Source organism: Vipera ursinii (genome assembly GCF_947247035.1).
Source record: "Vipera ursinii genome assembly, chromosome: 1".
In the NCBI taxonomy this organism is placed as follows: domain Eukaryota; kingdom Metazoa; phylum Chordata; class Lepidosauria; order Squamata; family Viperidae; genus Vipera; species Vipera ursinii.
Window position 1 is genome coordinate 110,799,633 of NC_139512.1, and position 17,639 is coordinate 110,817,271.

General features: G+C 36.3%; 1 protein-coding gene across 8 annotated transcripts in view; it reads left to right on the top strand.

Annotated features, from left to right (window-relative positions):
* Positions 1-17,639, top strand: part of PPP6R3 (protein phosphatase 6 regulatory subunit 3) — a 68,249-nt gene that overhangs the window by 42,725 nt on the left and 7,885 nt on the right. For 6 of the 8 annotated variants that reach the window (XM_083348963.1, XM_083348964.1, XM_083348966.1 and 3 more), the window contains 12 exons: positions 1,824-1,973; positions 2,638-2,702; positions 3,418-3,533; positions 4,976-5,061; positions 6,914-7,000; positions 8,535-8,632; positions 10,502-10,556; positions 12,423-12,553; positions 13,369-13,487; positions 14,184-14,331; positions 15,209-15,315; positions 15,902-16,052. In XM_083348963.1, the coding sequence (XP_083205089.1) occupies positions 1,824-1,973; positions 2,638-2,702; positions 3,418-3,533; positions 4,976-5,061; positions 6,914-7,000; positions 8,535-8,632; positions 10,502-10,556; positions 12,423-12,553; positions 13,369-13,487; positions 14,184-14,331; positions 15,209-15,315; positions 15,902-16,052 (1,313 nt within the window). The remainder of the gene's footprint in view (positions 1-1,823; positions 1,974-2,637; positions 2,703-3,417; positions 3,534-4,975; positions 5,062-6,913; positions 7,001-8,534; positions 8,633-10,501; positions 10,557-12,422; positions 12,554-13,368; positions 13,488-14,183; positions 14,332-15,208; positions 15,316-15,901; positions 16,053-17,639) is intronic. The other 2 variants (XM_083348968.1, XM_083348969.1) reach the window with 2 other exon arrangements.

The following is a 17,639-nucleotide window of genomic DNA, read 5'->3' on the forward strand; positions in this document are numbered from 1 at the left end:
TTAGAAGATGCAATCGTAGTATTTTCTGCAATGTGCATTTTTGTTCAGAGAATGTAATCTCTTGTTATTATTCAAGTATAGTTGCAGGCAGGGCTTTTTTCTCATAGAATGCTCAGGACGGAGTTCCAGCACCTTTTTTGGATGGAACCTTGTATGTTAGGCAAGGCAGGTTGTATGACATGTGTGAGTTCCGGCACCATTTTCTTTTACAAAAAAAGCACTGGTTGCAGGAAATAAGGATAACCAGTTTAAAAAAAAAAAACTTAAAAGTCCCACAGCAGGCTCTCCGGATCTAGAAGCAACTCATGGGTGTACTGATTGGCCACAAAATCATCATAATTGAAGGACTATGCATATCCTGTACATCTTATTGTTTCATATGAAATGGAATAAAAAATGGCATTTAATTGACACGTGATCTGCTTTTGGAAACAGTACTAACATTTTTGTTAGTAGATGCTTACAGCTGCATAGGGTGGGCTTCTCCAGAATTAAGTGAATCTGGTTTTCATCCAGCTATTGTATTCCACTGAAGATACAGAAATCCCCACTCACAAAAATTGCCATGCCTTCTCTTTCTAAAGACTCCTTAGAGACGCTGCTTCCATAAATCGAGTATTGAGTATATATATGAGATCACATGGCACACTTATTATTATGATTGGTTGCACAGTCAGCCAGATATTTAGACTGGATTTTGCATTTTTGTCTAGCTATGAAGTCCTTCCCAAAGACCTGGAAGAGGCGGATGCTGTTTAATAATGTTAAGGTATCTTCACAGGATGTCCTGTTCCAAGTTAAGCTGCCATTTGCAATTGACTGATGGTGATTTTGTCAATGCTGATGGTATTCAGTGGTGCTCCATGTATTTTGGAATTTTACTGAAGGAACCTATTACGATTGGTACTATCTTTGCTGTCTTCTGCCACAATCATTCTATTTGCAGGTCTTCCTACTTTGCGATTATCTCCAGTCCTTTCTCTTCTGTTGTGCTGTCTCCACGTATTGCAGTTTCCACTATCCAGTCTTTTTTGACTTTCTTATCAGCAGTTGTTAAGTCTGGGGTGTAGTTTAGGCAGATGTTTGTCTGCCCATACTGACAATTGCTATTATTTTCCTCCATTTATATGTTTTTGCCAATTCAGAGCAGCTAACAATAACTAAAATATTACAACTTGTTGCTTTTCTGTGAGTTGTTAGCCCCACCCAATGGTTCATTATCCAGAAACCTTGACTCAAAAGTACTTCAAGTCTCCCTTCCCCATTGCTCTAACCCTGGGGGCCCCAACCCTGGTCCATGGACCAGTACCGGGCCATGGCATGCCAGCAACCGGGCCAAAAAAACAAGCAAAGCTCCATACGAAGGATGCAGGATGCAGCACACAAAACCACGCCCCCTCTGGTCTGTGGAAAAACCTCTCTCTGTGGAACTGGTCCCTGGTGCCCAAAAAGTTGGGGACCTCTGCTCTAACCAACTGACTGCTGCACAGCTGATGTATGTAGTGCAAACATTCATACCCAATATACCAAGTCATTTAATCAACATTGGTGAAGAGCCACACACATACATGGACATGAGAAATACTGAAAAGATACCATAATACTTATGTAAAAGAAATTCTGACGAAAAGGATGGTTAGCATTTTTGTTGCTGCTCCTTGCAAACTTGAATTCAGCTTCCTTTCATTATTCTAAAGAGTACCTGAGAGTTTTCTAAATGAGGAAGAATACTTTTAAAATCACTTTATCAGTGGGGGGGGAATCCAAATATGTTTAATAAGTTGTATGGGTAGTTCTGATTCCTGTTTCTTTTTCTCCTACAGGACATGTTTTTTAAATACACATGGAACAATTTTTTGCATACTCAAGTAGAAATTTGTGTTGCACTGATTCTTGCAAGTCCTTTTGAAAGCACAGAAAATGGTACAGTGTCAGATACAGATCCCACTAGAGGCAACCTTTTGCTGAAACACGTAAGACGTTTTATTGTTTTGTTCTTCAACTTTGCTGCACTTTAGTTGTAGTGGTATTAAGTTTTCTAATTGAATAATAATTTCAATTATCTTTGAGAACTACAACTATAATAAGTGAGTGGCGGGATAATGAAACACATGCTAGCATTATATTTTAATAGGATTGTACTGCATAATAACCTCTCCACTCCAGAATTCATGTACCTCTGTTTTTTAACAGAGGTGTTATAGCAAGGATGGAAGCAGAAATGCAAGAAGTATCCTTGCTGATTATTTCCAATTCATAAATACTGCATCTGGTTCTTGCTATCAGGCTACATAAAGATGATTTGCCCAAGAAATCTCTGTCTCCCCTTAAAACTGTAAACAATTAAGCAGTCACTTTATAGAATACATAATATAATTGCAGCATATAGTTAATTTGAATCTAATATTTATTCTTTCCATAAAACATTGAAAATCAAATGGCTGGGTTGAAAGAGAGAAAGACTCTGTGTGTGTATACATACAGACACACATACACACACACATCTATCTGTTAAAAAATAGTGCTTTTTGCATTGTAGAGTTTGGCTAGCCATTCACTGACGTGATAAATAGTTCTTTTTATTAAGTTTTTTTAAATTTCGTCTGTGAAACCTAAGTATATTTCTTTTCTTCATAGCTTTTCCTTAAGTGCCATTTAATAGAACGAATACTTGAAGCATGGGATATGAATGAAAAGAAACAGTGAGTAATCAGAAACTTTTCTAATTATGTACTTTTAAGATACAATGTGAGTAACATAGATTAATTTATATACTAACTATAATTAGCAATTTTATATAAATTCTGAATTTCATATATTTCTTTTTCCTGTGACTCTTCAGGGTATGAGATCACTCCATGAGAAGAGAGAACGTTGATTCTCCTTGTTTGCACTATTTATTATATTTGCTTTAATTAAACACTCAACTTTTGTGTACTTTTGTCTCTATGTTTTGGCCATCTTTCCCATATATAATTATAATCTACTTATAGAAGAAATGTATATTGAAACTAACCCAGGAAGAATATGTTTTAATGCAGAATGCTGTTTAAATAGTTGTTTAAGAATGCACAAGGTTTTTATGTGGAGGATTAAGGTGTCATATTTTATTGTAATTCCAGGTTTTGCATAATATATTTGGATTTCTTACTGAATTCACACATATTTTAGATTTTTGCAGTAGACTAAATCATAAATTAAGCAACATAGTGCTGCAGGCTACCAAAATAAATAATAACCAAAGTTAAAGCTAATGGAAGTTTGGTGTGCAGTTGCTAGGTCTTTGACCTTTGAATAGCAGTTGCTATTCTATCCTGCTTGGATCAGCCTTTGTTTTTGTTCCATTTTTTACAAGTCTATAAAATGAAAATCCCATAATCAACTAATTTTTCTGATTGAATAACTTATCTCTTGCAGAGCTGAAGGAGGAAGACGTTATGGCTATATGGGTCACTTAACAAGAATAGCAAATTGCATTGTGCACAGTACTGATAAAGGGCCAAATTGTACACTGGTGCAGCAACTTATTAAAGGTAATCCATTGTACTTTTGCTTACTGAGTCTTGTGCAAGTGGAATTCACATTTTCATAGACTCCTTTTACCATCGGTTTTTCTGTATCTGCTATCTCCTTCCCCCCCCCATGTCCTTTCTAAGAGTTCATAGGATCTGAGGTATTTTACTTCTAAGCGTGAGAACTTAGCAAAAATCAGATTTTGATTTTTACTCTCTCAGTGGTTCCAGAATAATAATATAAAGACATGTTTCAGCTAATAGTTGCATGATGTGTTGTAACAGATTTTAGATTAAGATATTTAAAATTCCTTCTCAGGAGTTTTTGTTTAACACAAAAAAAGCCAAAAATAGAAGATGTTTTCCATGTGTCCTCTGCCTTGCTTGATTTTTGAACACTTGCAGAGGTTACATTTTCTTGTGAAAGATGAATAATTAATTCAGATCATACAGGGTTTGTTTATTTAATTATTTATTTTGGTGCCGGCTTGGATAAGTCCCTGCAGTTTTTTTGGCATTATTTTGGAAGTGTTTGCCAGTGCCTGCTTCCTGGGGCTGAAAGCTGGCTCAAGGTCACCTAGCTGGCTTTGTACCTAAGGTGAGACTAAAACTCAACAGTCTGTTGTTTTTTTAAGCCTGATACTTTAACCACTACACCAAACTTCCAATGTGACATAGAGCTGTGAATCTCTGAACAAGAGACAAATTTCCAATGCACATGAGAAAACACAAAGGTGTCTTGAAAAAGAGGAAATGCATACCTCCAGCACGCATCCAGAAGTGTTCCAATAAGCCTTTATTTGTTTTAAGATTGACCGGTTCTTTACCATTGATTTATGATGAAAAAAGTTCAGAAGCTGTCCATGGCCCTGCCAGTTATGCCATTTATTAAACAAAGTTAATGAAAAGCACATTATGCTGGAAAAAAAACCTTTTATTTCAGCTTTTCAAGGAAGTCTGGATAAAAATTAAATAATGATTTAATAATGATTTTGGTGAAACAAGCAAAACAAGTTGCCACCTAATTTTGGGAACTGTTTGGTTGGCCAGTTGATTAATTTTCTACATATTAATGAAGGTGATGTCTAGCTGAACAAATCAGTCAATCAGTTTTTGAAGATAACATAATGATGCATTAAATCATATCTCTACCAAGGTACCAATTGTAAGAATGGTATTTTGGGAACAATGAATGAAAATTCAAGTTCAGGTACAGAAATAGTCACAGAAGAATTTCTCTCCTGGAGTTATAGCTTGAAATTTAAAATCTTGCATACTATTGTATACAAATAGCAAATGCAATGTAGCAGTTTCCTAATTACCTTGGGAAATAAATGTGTATATTTTTAATAATCTGCACTAGTACAATTCAAAACCACATATAAAATAATCTACAGTACCTGGAATGATGACAATCTGCATTCTTGATATTGCATTTTTTTTTTCCTTTTTGGACTTTCTAGAACTTCCAGATGAAGTCAGGGAGCGATGGGAATCTTTCTGCACAAACGCTTTAAGCGAAACCAACAAGAGAAACACAGTGGACTTAGTAGGTTTTCTAAATGGCATTTGAGAAGTTACTGCTATTAACTGTAAATTTTGCGTTACAAAATGAAAACAACGTGTAATAATCATACAAATAGTTAACTCATTATGTAATTTTATGCCAGATTTAAAATATCACAGCTACATTTTGCTGATACGAATCAGTCCAAAATTACTGATTCCCATTTCCCTCTTTATTAGTCAGAATTCAAATTTTCACTTTTTCTGTACTCTGTTAATTCAGGTTTTCGTTGGTGCTGAGGCCTTGGTTCTTTGCTTCTGAGTTACTGGCCACTTCCTGTTTTTGTTTACAAAAAAAGTTACAGTTTCATAACCTAACTTTTTTCTCTTGGGTTCATTAACTTTTTAAGTCTTTTTATCCAGAGTGCCAGTTCTAATCCTAGTCTCTTTTTTAATCTCCTTACCATTGTACTCTGAGCTACGTGAGATACATTTCAGTTGTTAATATGATTCTTCAGGTATTTTGGTCAATGTACATTAAATAAAGCTTCCCTGCAGGTATAATGTTTTGTTGTAAAAGCAGGGGTAGTACAAATACTTTTGAAGGGAAGAATTTAACACATTAACCCCTTTCCTCCACTTAAAGATCTATTGTTCTTTGTTCTTTTGTCAAATGCTAATTAGGTCGCTATTTCCTGTGTGTTCCTCCACTAGTTTTTTGCTGGTTCTGGATCCAGAGATGGCTTGAGCTAGCAGAGAAGTATCTCTTCTTGCACAGAACATTGCTGCCAACTATTTTTCTGTATAGTTGTGCACAAAGATAGGAAACTATAGCAAGAAGTAACTGGAATATATTGATTTAGTACTATAACTCTATTTGGAAATCTGAGTTTCATTTAATTGTTAGCTTGTTCTTAACCAGTGGACTGTCTTGCTTCCAGACGTTGTGGGTGCTCCATCACTGGAGGTTTTTAAGAGGGATTCGACAGCCCTCTGTCTGAAATGGAATAGGGCCTCCTACTCAGTCAGGCAGGGGTTTGAACTAGAAGACCTGCAAGGTCCCTTCCAGCTCTGCCATTCTGTTATCTTGAATGTGGTACTATTTATAATCTGCCCAATAATTGTGGTGTCTGTAACGACTAGCTTTAAAGTGGACTTTATTCTTGAGCAAGTATCCAAAACAATATACTTTTACAACCATATATAGAAAATAATTCTAAAAATTAAAAGTATCCTGTTTTAGCAATAATTTCATAGATACGGCAGATTGTAACCCTTTCAAGCCTGTCTTCCAGGGAGGTTTTTATCAATTGAATCCAAGTTAGCTAGAGCGAGGATATGTTTCAATTAATTCTTCTACATAGTGGAATACTTGCTTTCTCTCTCTCTTCCCCCCCCCCCCCCAGTTTTATTACTATAAAGGTAGTCCTCAACTTACGACCTCACATTGGGACCAGAATTTCTGTTGTTAAGTGATGCAGTCATTAAGCAAGTCATCACTTGATCGGACATGACTTAGCCTCCATTTTACTGGAATTGTTAAGCAAATCACAAGTGAATGATGTAATTGTTAAGCAAATTTGGCTTCCCCAATTGACTTTGTTTGTCAGAAGCCACCTGAGAAGGTCATGAATCATAATTGCGTGACTACAAGATGCTGCAACCATCATAAATTCCAGCCAGTTGCCAAGCACCTGAACTGCAATCACATGACCATGGGGTTGGTGCACTGGTCGTAACTTTGAGGACAATACATAAATCACCTTTTACAAGACTGTTGTAACTTCAAACCACCATTAAATGAACGATTGTAAGCCTAGGACAACTAGTACGGATTTTTGTGGCTGGTATTTATTCAGAACTTTTAAAACATGAATTCCTTACCTTTCTCCTAGGTTACTACTTGTCACATTCATTCGTCCAGCGATGATGAAATTGATTTTAAAGAAACTGGTTTTTCACAAGATTCTTCACTGCAAGAAGTGAGTTAAACTCTTAAGCTATACTCCTTGCCTATGTTATTTTGCTAAAAGCTCCTGATAAGGTATTCACTTTCAGATGTTGCAGTTGAGTAAGAAGTTACCATATTTAAGATGATAAACAAATTTCATAGACTGGAGAGTTGGAAGCGACCTTAGGCATTATGTAATCCAAATCCTGCCAAGTGCAGGATTCATGAGATGACCTGTCCAGCCTCTGATAACACAAGCAAAGAAAAACTGACTACATTATGTGTCAACCTCTTCCATTGTCCAAACAACTTTTTACAACCAAGACTGTCCTCCTGTTTCTTGTAATCAAGTTAGACATTTGAGAACATGTTTCTAAAAGTGTAACTTGGAGAATAGCATGAACACTACTTATATCTGTGTATGGTTTTCCTATTGATTTCTGTCAGTTAAGATCCCTGTGCAGACATTGGTGCTCTAAGAGACCTTGGTTATTGCAGGCATTTCGTTACTTGACTTGCTAACATCATTAAGGCTAGTGAGTGTGGGGTTTGGGTTAATGAAACACATGCAAGCAAACAACTCGGAGAGCACCAAGGACTCTGAACTACATATATTTTTTTCTGTTGGAATGAAGACCTCTTAGAGTCGATAGTATCTCAGTGCTGGATTCTATGCTCTCTTTTATGGGATAGCAGAGTACCCATAGTCTGCCTTCTCATGGAATAGAAAGCAATATAAATACTCACATAATCATAAAACCCTGATCTACAAAATTATTGATTACAGTAGATTCTCTAATAGTCCCTTAGGGTTCAATTTCATATTAAAAACTACTCATTGTCTGGAAGAAGCTCATACGTATAATCCAGTGGAATAGTCAAAACCATCAAATTGCCTAGTTCAGAAAAGCAAAATCTAAAAAAAAGAAAAGAAAGGTGTTTGTTTTATGCATGAAAACACATGGAAAAGGTGTTGAATGAGCTTTAGGCAGTGATGAGTTTTACATCACCCCCTGATTTTGGTATGGGGGATACAGTCACTTATCTCTCGCTGTATCCTTAAATAGGAAGTTGGCAAACTTTAGGTACTGGGAAGATGCAAGAGATTCACTTTAAGTGTAATTCTAGAAGAAACTTCTTTTTTTCCACAACTTTTATATTTTACCAAATATTATAGTAGGATTAGTCTTAAAAGATAGGGGTTTTTAAAGTAATAGTAATACTCTTGTTACTAGGTATATTCCATCCAAAACAAAACATGAAACTCCTCTATATCTATTAGTTAGATTGAGGGTGGTGCCATTCCACCATAATTTTAGTACTCAGTTATAAAATAGTCACCACCACCCCCAAACTCCCAAATTACATACATGTGATAATAACAAAACAGCCCTATCCATAGGTGGTGTATGTATCAATGTATATATGTAAGTATGTGCATGTGCGCACATATGACATGTATTTGCAATTTAATGAAAGTATTAGTTCTGGAGCAAATTGGGCAAGTAGTATTTAGACTATTATTAGAATCATTATATCACTGTCGTTGGTCCTGGGATTGCCAGGCCTTTTCTGATTATCAGATGCAACAAATGACGTCCAATTTTATTGACCAGTTTGGCTTCAACGATGAGAAGTTTGCTGATCAAGATGACATCGGCAAGTAAGTACAGTCCTATTTAAAAAATACTTTTGTTTTCCATGTCTTGTATCACATTTTAGTACCCCTAAAAGCAGTAAAATGCTGTTTATTTAGTTTTGTTCCATAAATATTTATACTTTGTGTATACTCCAAAAGAAATCTCATTATAATTTGTAAAATTAATTTATAAAGCAATTTTTTTTGTGATTCTTACAAAAAACAATAAGAACTTTAGGTTCATTTTATGGGTTTCTTTAAGTTTCATGATAAGTTCTAGAAATTGAGATATATCATGACTTAGCTTGAAAATCATCTTTGGGACTGTTAGCATAATGGATGTATTCTATGTGACCCATATCTTTGGAACCAGTTCTGACAGAACCACTTTCACGTGAGATGGGCAGTTATATACATGTGATAAATAAATAAAAATAAATTAGTGATTGCAAGCTAAAAAAAATTGCTTTTCCTTATGTAATAAATTCAATTGAATTGAAATAAACTTTTCAACAACCACCAACTGTATTATATAGTATTATGACTTTCTAAACTTTGCTGGGTATGTTTTTCTATCTCTTATTTAGCTTATTTGTTGTGAAAAAATTATACAGGCAACAAGTTCTCAGTCTTTGAATATTTCAATAATGAAAATGGTAAATTGACTGCTAAAAGTTCCCGGCAATTAAATATTTAAAAACACAGTTCAAGCTGCATATAAGCAATTGCTCATACACGCAGCTAACCTATAACTAAGAAGATGTTTATGAAAATTCAGTTGTTTTCACAAATTAAGTTAAATCAAAAAAACAGCTAGGCATTGATTTCCAAATGCATATGATGGCAGCTGTTGTGTGAGATGGGCAAGAAACAACTTTATGTATTTTTTTACTTATGCATTTGAAATGCAGTAATTTAGGTTAGGTAGTATTCTGTGCCCTGTTTTAATCCGGATTTATGAAATCTGTCAATATTACTGCACACATTCCAAGAATATATATCAAAATCTGTATCCCAGATCCAGAGATATTATATCAAAATTTTGGCAATATTACTGCACACATTCCAAGAATATATATCAAAATCTGTATCCCAGATCCAGAGATATTACATCAGAATTTTGGCACATTAAAATTCTCATTTTGAAAACATTTCTGTCAATCTGAGCATGACCATTCTTCGAATGGTAGACCTAAAATTGTTTTTCTGCTGACTTCCAGAAGTAGTTTGGTAGCAACATAGATTATTTCATTTCCCTTCCCATAGAATTATCCAAGAGTGTCCATATTATCACATTATTGAAGTGAATACTACTGCTAGAAGTGATGCCTGTCATTGAGACAAGTGAGTTTAATCCTTGTCCTACTTGAGCTTGTTTAAAGAGCTTTTAGCTTAATATGTTAGCAATCAAGCCGCCTGTTCATCTTTGAAGATGTAATATAGAGTAGCTTCACATATTATAGTTACTAACAGGCACATAGCTGAATCCATTGCAAGCTCCATTTAACTGTGTTGATCATATGTGCAAGCTGTGATGCCTTGCATCTTTAGTGATGCATAGTTTTTAAACCTGATTGCTTCATATTACACCCCCCCCCCAGGTAAAAATGTTTTTTTTTAATAACGTGAAAAGGCCTTGAGATATTCTTCTTGATAAAGGAAGAAGCAGTGTTAGGTATGAGGTTTATCATGGTCTGAGAAAAAGGTTCAAGATTCATTTTCTCAAATAGTTTATATGGGCTGTGTCAAAAGGCTTAACATTTTGTACTAGGATAGAGTATTTCAAGAGTTTTTTTTAAGATATGTAAAGTTATTAAATGAAGTACTTCAGGATATCCTATAAAATGATACTTCTTTATTGTTGTACTGCCTAAATTTGTACTTTGTTCACAGTGTTTCTTTTGATCGTGTATCAGACATCAATTTTACCCTCAATACAAATGAAAGTGTAAGTATTTTTTAGTTTTCTGCTCAATACAAATGAAAATGAGTACACATCTCTGAATGAGAACTAGCCTGCTCCACAGCCTGCTGGTGTACTTTAAAAGAGCATAATTTTAACAATAGAAACTGTACTGCTGCAAGCTTTACAGAAGGAATAATTAGAGGAAACATTTTCTTATGTATAGCAATAGCACATAGATTGATATAGTGCTTTATAGCCCTCTTTAAGTGGTTTACAGAGTCAGCATATTGCCCCCAACAATCTGGGTCCTCATTTTACTGATCTTGGAAGGCTGAAAGGAACTTCTCTTTCCTTACATTTTATTTCCTTTTTCCTGAAATCAATCCATATCTTTCCAAAATATGGGTGGGAACAAGATCCCCAGCCTGGAGTAAAGAACATTTTTATATCAATAAGAAGACTTAATACCTTCACAGTTTTCAGGCTGACCTGTTTTCTCAAAAGGGGATAGACCTTTGCTCCCTTACATGCAAATAGCCTAACAAAGAACAGGAGAACCTGGAATTCTTACGTTCTTATTTTCATGTCGTTCCCCCCCCTTCTCTTTCTCTTATTAAGTTTTACTAATCTGAGAAGGAGGGACACGACACATTTTGGTCATAGTTTTATATAAAGCAGGCTTCCATGGGATGAAGGAATGAATTCTGCTGGGTGGATATTGGTATTCTGGTGATCACATAGGAATAGATTCAACTCAATGTGTGTGCATAATTCTATTTCCCTTGCTTAAGTATTCTGCTTCCCTTTAGTAAATAAGGCAGGTGCCCTTCACTCATGCATACATGTTGAACTGTCACTGATTCCAGTGATCCTTGCTGCTGCATTATTTTAAAGTGGTTCAAAAGGTTTCCTGTACCCAGCTGTACTTTAGCATTATCTGACACACACACACACACACACACACACACACACACACACACACACTAGTTTCAAGATTAGGTTTCCACAGTATTCAGAGCATCTCGGAAGCAAAATTCAATTTTAAGAATGATCACTGTTACGGAATTTATTTTTAAGCTTAGAACTGAGGAAAAGGAGGCCCTGGTTTTCCTGATCTCTTGCTGTATTTTTTAGGTACAGGTAGTCCTTGACTTACAACCTTTCATTTAGTGACCATTCGAAGTTACAGCGGCACTGAAAAATGTGACCTCTGACCATTTTTCACACTTATGACTTGTGTGACATCCCCATGATTATGTGACTTATATTCGAATGCTTGACAGCTGACTCACACTTATGACGGTTGCAGTGTTCCGGGGTCATGTGATCACCTTTTGTGACCGTCTGTCAAGCAAACTCAGTCGGGAAACCAGGTTCACTTAACAACTGTGTCACTAATTTAACAACTGCAGTGATTCGGTTAACAAATGTGGCAAGAAAAGTCATAAAATGGGGCAAAACTCACTTAACAAATTTCTCACTTAGCAACGTAAGTTTTGGGCTCAATTGTAGTCATAGGTTGAGAATGTATAAGTATTGAATTAAGCACAAGATAGTGTAGAATCACTTAGGTCAAAATTAATTGTACTTGGTGATTCACTGTGAGTATGTTATGCCTGAAAGGGGAGGAAAGTGCAGAACACAGAGTAAAACTGACTGAAATTTTCCATTGAATTATTTTGAGTGTTCCCACATGATTTTTCACTGCTCCATCAAAGGGAGCAGTGAGAAATCAAATCAAGTTCCTCACACCTACATTTCTTGTCCTAGGACCACAAAATAAAGTGGAGTGATAGTCCATGCTTAGGATGTCTATTTCATCCAACATTGCACAACAGATTGTGCATGATAAATGAAAAAAGTATTTATTAATAGTGCTCTTTTTCATATGTTCCCAAATATGTTCAGGGCAACATTGCTTTGTTTGAAGCATGCTGCAAGGAGAGAATACAGCAGTTTGATGATGGTGGCTCTGATGAAGAAGATATCTGGGAAGAGAAGCATATTGCTTTTACTCCAGAATCTCAGAGAAGATCCAGGTAATCTTAATACCGTAGCAGGAAATTCTATTTTGTTGTTGGTGTAGCTAGTCATGACCCATTACTGAATCTACTCTGGCAGAAATGTAGGTGACAAAGCAAATTTTGACCTTCAGCACTGCATCCTTGTTATATCGCCCAGTGAACCTTTTCTGAGTGGTTAGGAGGCCTTCTGAAATACAACAGCAGAAAACAGAATCCTTTGTAGCTTATTGTGGCATGGGACTTACAGTCATGGCCAAAATTGTTGGCACCCCAGAAATTTTTCCAGAAAATCAAGTATTTCTCACAGAAAAGTATTGCAGAAACACATGTTTTGCTATACACAGATTTATTCCCTTTGTGTGTATTGGAACACAACAAAAAAGGGAGGAAAAAAAGCAAATTGGACATAATGTCAAACAAAACTCCAAAAATGGGCTGGACAAAATTATTGGCACCCTTAACTTAATATTTGGTTGCACACCCTTTGGAAAAAATAACTGAAATCAGTCACTTCCTATAACCATCAATAAGCTTCTTACACCTCTCACCCGGAATTTTGGACCACTCTTCCTTTGCAAACTGCTCCAGGTCTCTCTTATTGGAAGGGCGCCTTTTCCCAACAGCAATTTTAAGATCTCTCCACAGGTGTTCAATGGGATTCAGATCTGGACTCATTGCTGGACAATTCAGAACTCTCCAGCGCTTTCTTGCCATCCATTTCTTAATCCTCCAAAGTTTTTAATTAATCTTTAAAAATGGTTACATAACAAGTGAGGAAAATCTTAGGGGAGGAAATTCATGTTTTGTGTCTCTTTCTTTAAAATAAAAAGTTCAGGCAGCACAGACAGCGAAGAGAGTACAGATTCTGAAGAAGAGGACGGAACGAAGCAAGACCTGTTTGAATCAAGCACCAATACAGAAGACAAGATGGAAGTAGATTTGAATGAAAGTAAGTAGCTTTCTCATGCATTTTTCAGATACAAGTGTAGGAATTGGACGGTCCTTACTGGCATTTTTTCATTTGTTAAAAAAAGTGGAAGCCTTTGGCCTTCTTAACTTTTTTAAATTATTTTTACTTTTACAAATATGTAATAGTGTTATAATTAACGTAGCGTCTGCACTTGGTTCATCTGATTGGTAGTAAACCTCAGGTCAACGCCATAAAAATAAAAGGAAATTATTTTACATTGTTTCTGTCTGTGGTTGTTGCTGCCTCATTTGGACCAAGATGGACCAAGCTCTCAACATTTAACACATCACAATGCAAGGACAATGTATGGATGTACAGAGGGATTAGGAACATGGGCACCACTCCTTCCTCTCTTGGTATTTTTGGCTTGTAGTAGGTGGTTGTGTGTAGTGAAAGACAACCTGTAGACAGTTTCTATTACAATTGAACATGCATAAAATGTAAAGGGATATATGGAGATGTGCATATTCTAAAATTACAGTTAATTTTTGAGGAGTTGCTTAAATATGATAATGGTAGACTGAATAGGGTAAATGGTTCTAATTCTTCTCAATATTCATAAAAGTAATACAGTGGGCAAATTCTTCCTCTGACTTTTTAAAAACTTAAACAAGCTGCCTTGCTATAGACTTAGTATTAGGAACTGATATATTTTTAATGTTAAACAATTTTCAGCACCTAACTGGTCAGCTAACTTTGATGTTCCTATGGAAACCACACATGGCACTAATCTGGATTCTGTTGGGTCTGATGTGTGGAGCACAGAGGAACCAATGCCGGCAAAAGAAACTGGTTGGGCTTCCTTTTCAGATTTCACCGTAAGGTAGGAAAGTTTTGTCTTTCTGCAAAACCTACAAATGAAATTAAAGAAAAACAAGGAAAAAATGTATTTTTTGTTTTCACATATTTTATATTTGAAATGATTAGCTCGTTAGTTTGCTTTAGCACCTTGTAAAATGCATCTGTAGTAATAGATTCACACGTTTAGTTGAAAAATATCTATCTGTGATGGTGCAATTTGAGGAAAAAATGGTTGGCGTCATTTGAGCTGCAAGTCAGCATTTTGTGACTTATATGGAAACCACATTGCAGAAATTCATCAGAATGCAGAATTGTAGTATCAATTTTTCCTACAAAAAACTATTTTACTGAGAAAAATCTCAGTCTCTAAAAATAAAAACCTCACTGACCCATTTACTTTGTTACAAATTCATTTTTGTATAGAAAATCTTGGTTAGTAGGATAAAAGAAGTAGCACTCACATTTTCTTCCCTGGCACTTCAAGAAGTGCTTCTAATCTTCATTTTCTTTCTATCCTCTTCTCCCAACCATTATCCTCCTTTTTTCTGCATCTCATTCTGTTGAACATTATATTTTTGTTTCCTGGATTTAAAAAGTAATCCATAGCTGAATAGCCATCTGTTTTTCTTTCATGTCCTAATCAAAGGTGAGGGTTCGAAGAAAAGATAGTTCAGCTTTCAGGATTTATGCAAACTTCTATAAGGTCCAAATGCTAATTGATATTTAGATTACCTTTATTTGCTGCCCAGTTACCCATAAGCACAAGTGTGCTCTAGAATCCATTTCCAAATAGTTAGCATTATCATACAGAAGTGACCAACTGAAGTCTATCCTGCGTACTCCTTGCAGAAAATAATTGGAAATGTGATCCATCAATTTATTTCACTTTGTTTTTAAAGTTCGAAAGATTCTTTGAGAAGTAATTCACCTGTGGAGATGGAAACCAACACTGAACCCGTGGATCCTCTGAATGCAAATGTAGTTGCCCTCGTGACCCAGCCAGAAAGTAAGAACTCAGAATTATTCTGATTAATAAAGGTGTGGTTAGCATATTCCACTGATAAGAGAATGCCGTTTTACAGGACGTTGGAATCGGTGCTTCTCTGGAGTTGTGTCTGCTATACTCCTACGCCTGCCCTCTTTTATGAAACCCTGGCTCCATCGGCACAGCCTGGGCAGAGATGATTTCTCAGCCCAGTTTGGTAGAAAGTGAAAAGGAAATATTAGAGAATTTACAATGATTTAGCAGGGTCTGTAGTTTCCGTGACTGTTTCGTTTCTCTGACGTGGTTTCTGAAGACTTTCATCGTTAATTGTTGTTGGGTTTTTGTTGATGCTTTAAATGGAATTTATTATTTTTTTATTTATTAAATATTTATGCTTCCCTTCTCTCCATGCTTAACTTGTCATCCAGAGTTGCCACCGCGACAGTAAGCTCTCAGTAACAGTTCACCAATTAGTTACATATATAAAATTTTATTTCGTTTATTGCCGACACTTCTATACAGCTCAGCACGGGAATAGAAGAGTAATACAGATACTGAAATATAAAAAGTAATTGTCCACTTTCACGGTTTCAAATTCCTTTTTCAGATGTAGGAAGTATTGCAATGGAAGCTGGTTCTGATGGAGAAGATGATACGGAAAATGCAGATAAAGTGACTGAAACAGTCATGAATGGCAGCATGAAGGAGACTCTTAGCCTTACTGTGGACGCTAAAACTGAAACTGCTGTCTTCAAAAGGTGAGGCATTAAACTTTGCTGCCCTGCAAGTTTAAGGAATCTTCATTAATCATATTAAAAGGCGGCCTAGTGTTGCATTCTCAAACCATTTAAAACCATTTGACACAAGCTTTCTGTGAAACTGGGATTTAAATATGGTTTTATTGTGAGTGCTAAAGTTCAATCAGATGAGGTATTTTCATTGAGTATTGTTGGTCAGATTTTTAATTTTAACTTCATAGTTGCTATTTTTTCTGATGTACTAGCCTCTAAAGTCTTTTCTGTGCTTTCAAGATAATTTACGAATTATTGAAAATAATTGATGCCATGGGGATGATGCAATAGCCATAGCAACAAGACCCTTTTTTTCTCAGGTTGTACTTTATATAGAACAGAACAGAATAGAATAGAATAATAACTTCATTGTCACTTTGAATGTATACTAATGAACATATAATAAAATGAAATTTCATTGCATACAGCTTTGAGATAGTTTTATAAATTTAGTAAGTTTCCTGTGCTCTTCAGTTCACCTTTTTAGTCAAAAGTTCTGACCTGAATATTAGCATGCTCTTTTTTTGTCCATGTCTTCTTATTATTTATATGCCATCTAATTTCTAATTCTGGGTGGTTCACAAGTGAAAATGTTCAAAACAAGGAAAAAATGAAGACTAGAAGATGGCAAAAATGACAAAAATAGTCTGGAATGAAAAAGAAGTGAATACACACAATCCGAAGAAACCACCCTTGTAGGTTTCCTTCAGTACATTAAGGAAACAGTGTTACCCGAAAGGCTGAGAAAATATTTATTTATTTTATTTTATTTTATTATTATATTTGTATACTGCCCTTCTCCCGAAGGACTCAGGGCGGTGAACAGGGCACATATAAAATGCAAATTACAAAAGTTAAAAAAGAATTAAATTAGAGCCCGTGCTAAAACAATAAATAATAGTATAAAAAACCCATAGTAAAAACCCCAACATATCCCCCATCAGGCCAGGCCGGCTTGTTCAAATAAATAGGTTTTCAGACTGCGTCGGAAGGAGCGAAGGTCAGGCACCGTCCGGAGCTCAACCGGCAACTGATTCCATAAGTCCGGGGTGCCCACAGAGAAGGCCCTCCCCCTGGGGGCCACCAGCCGACATTCTCTGACCGGTGGCACCCTGAGGAGGCCCTCTCTGTGGGAGCGCACAGGGCGGAGGGAAGTTGACGCCGGCAGCAGGTGATCCCCGAGGTACTCCGGACCCATGCCATGTAGGGCCTTGAAAACCATAACCAAAACCTTGAATCTCACTCGGAAGACAACTGGTAACCAATGCAGCTCGCAGAGCAGAGGTGTAACATGGGAGTATCGGGAAACTCCCAAGACAACTCTCGCGGCTGCATTCTGTACCAGTTGGAGTGTCCGAGTGGTCTTCAAGGGAAGCCCCATGTAGAGAGCGTTGCAGTAGTCCAGACAAGAGGTCACGAGCGCATGAGTGACCGTACACAGGGCATCCCAGTCCTCCACCCACTTTTATTTATTTCTTTATGAAATTTATTTGCCACTCATCCTGTTTCAAAGTGATCTGGGCAATTGGCCTTCACTATGCCTGTAGTTATGCT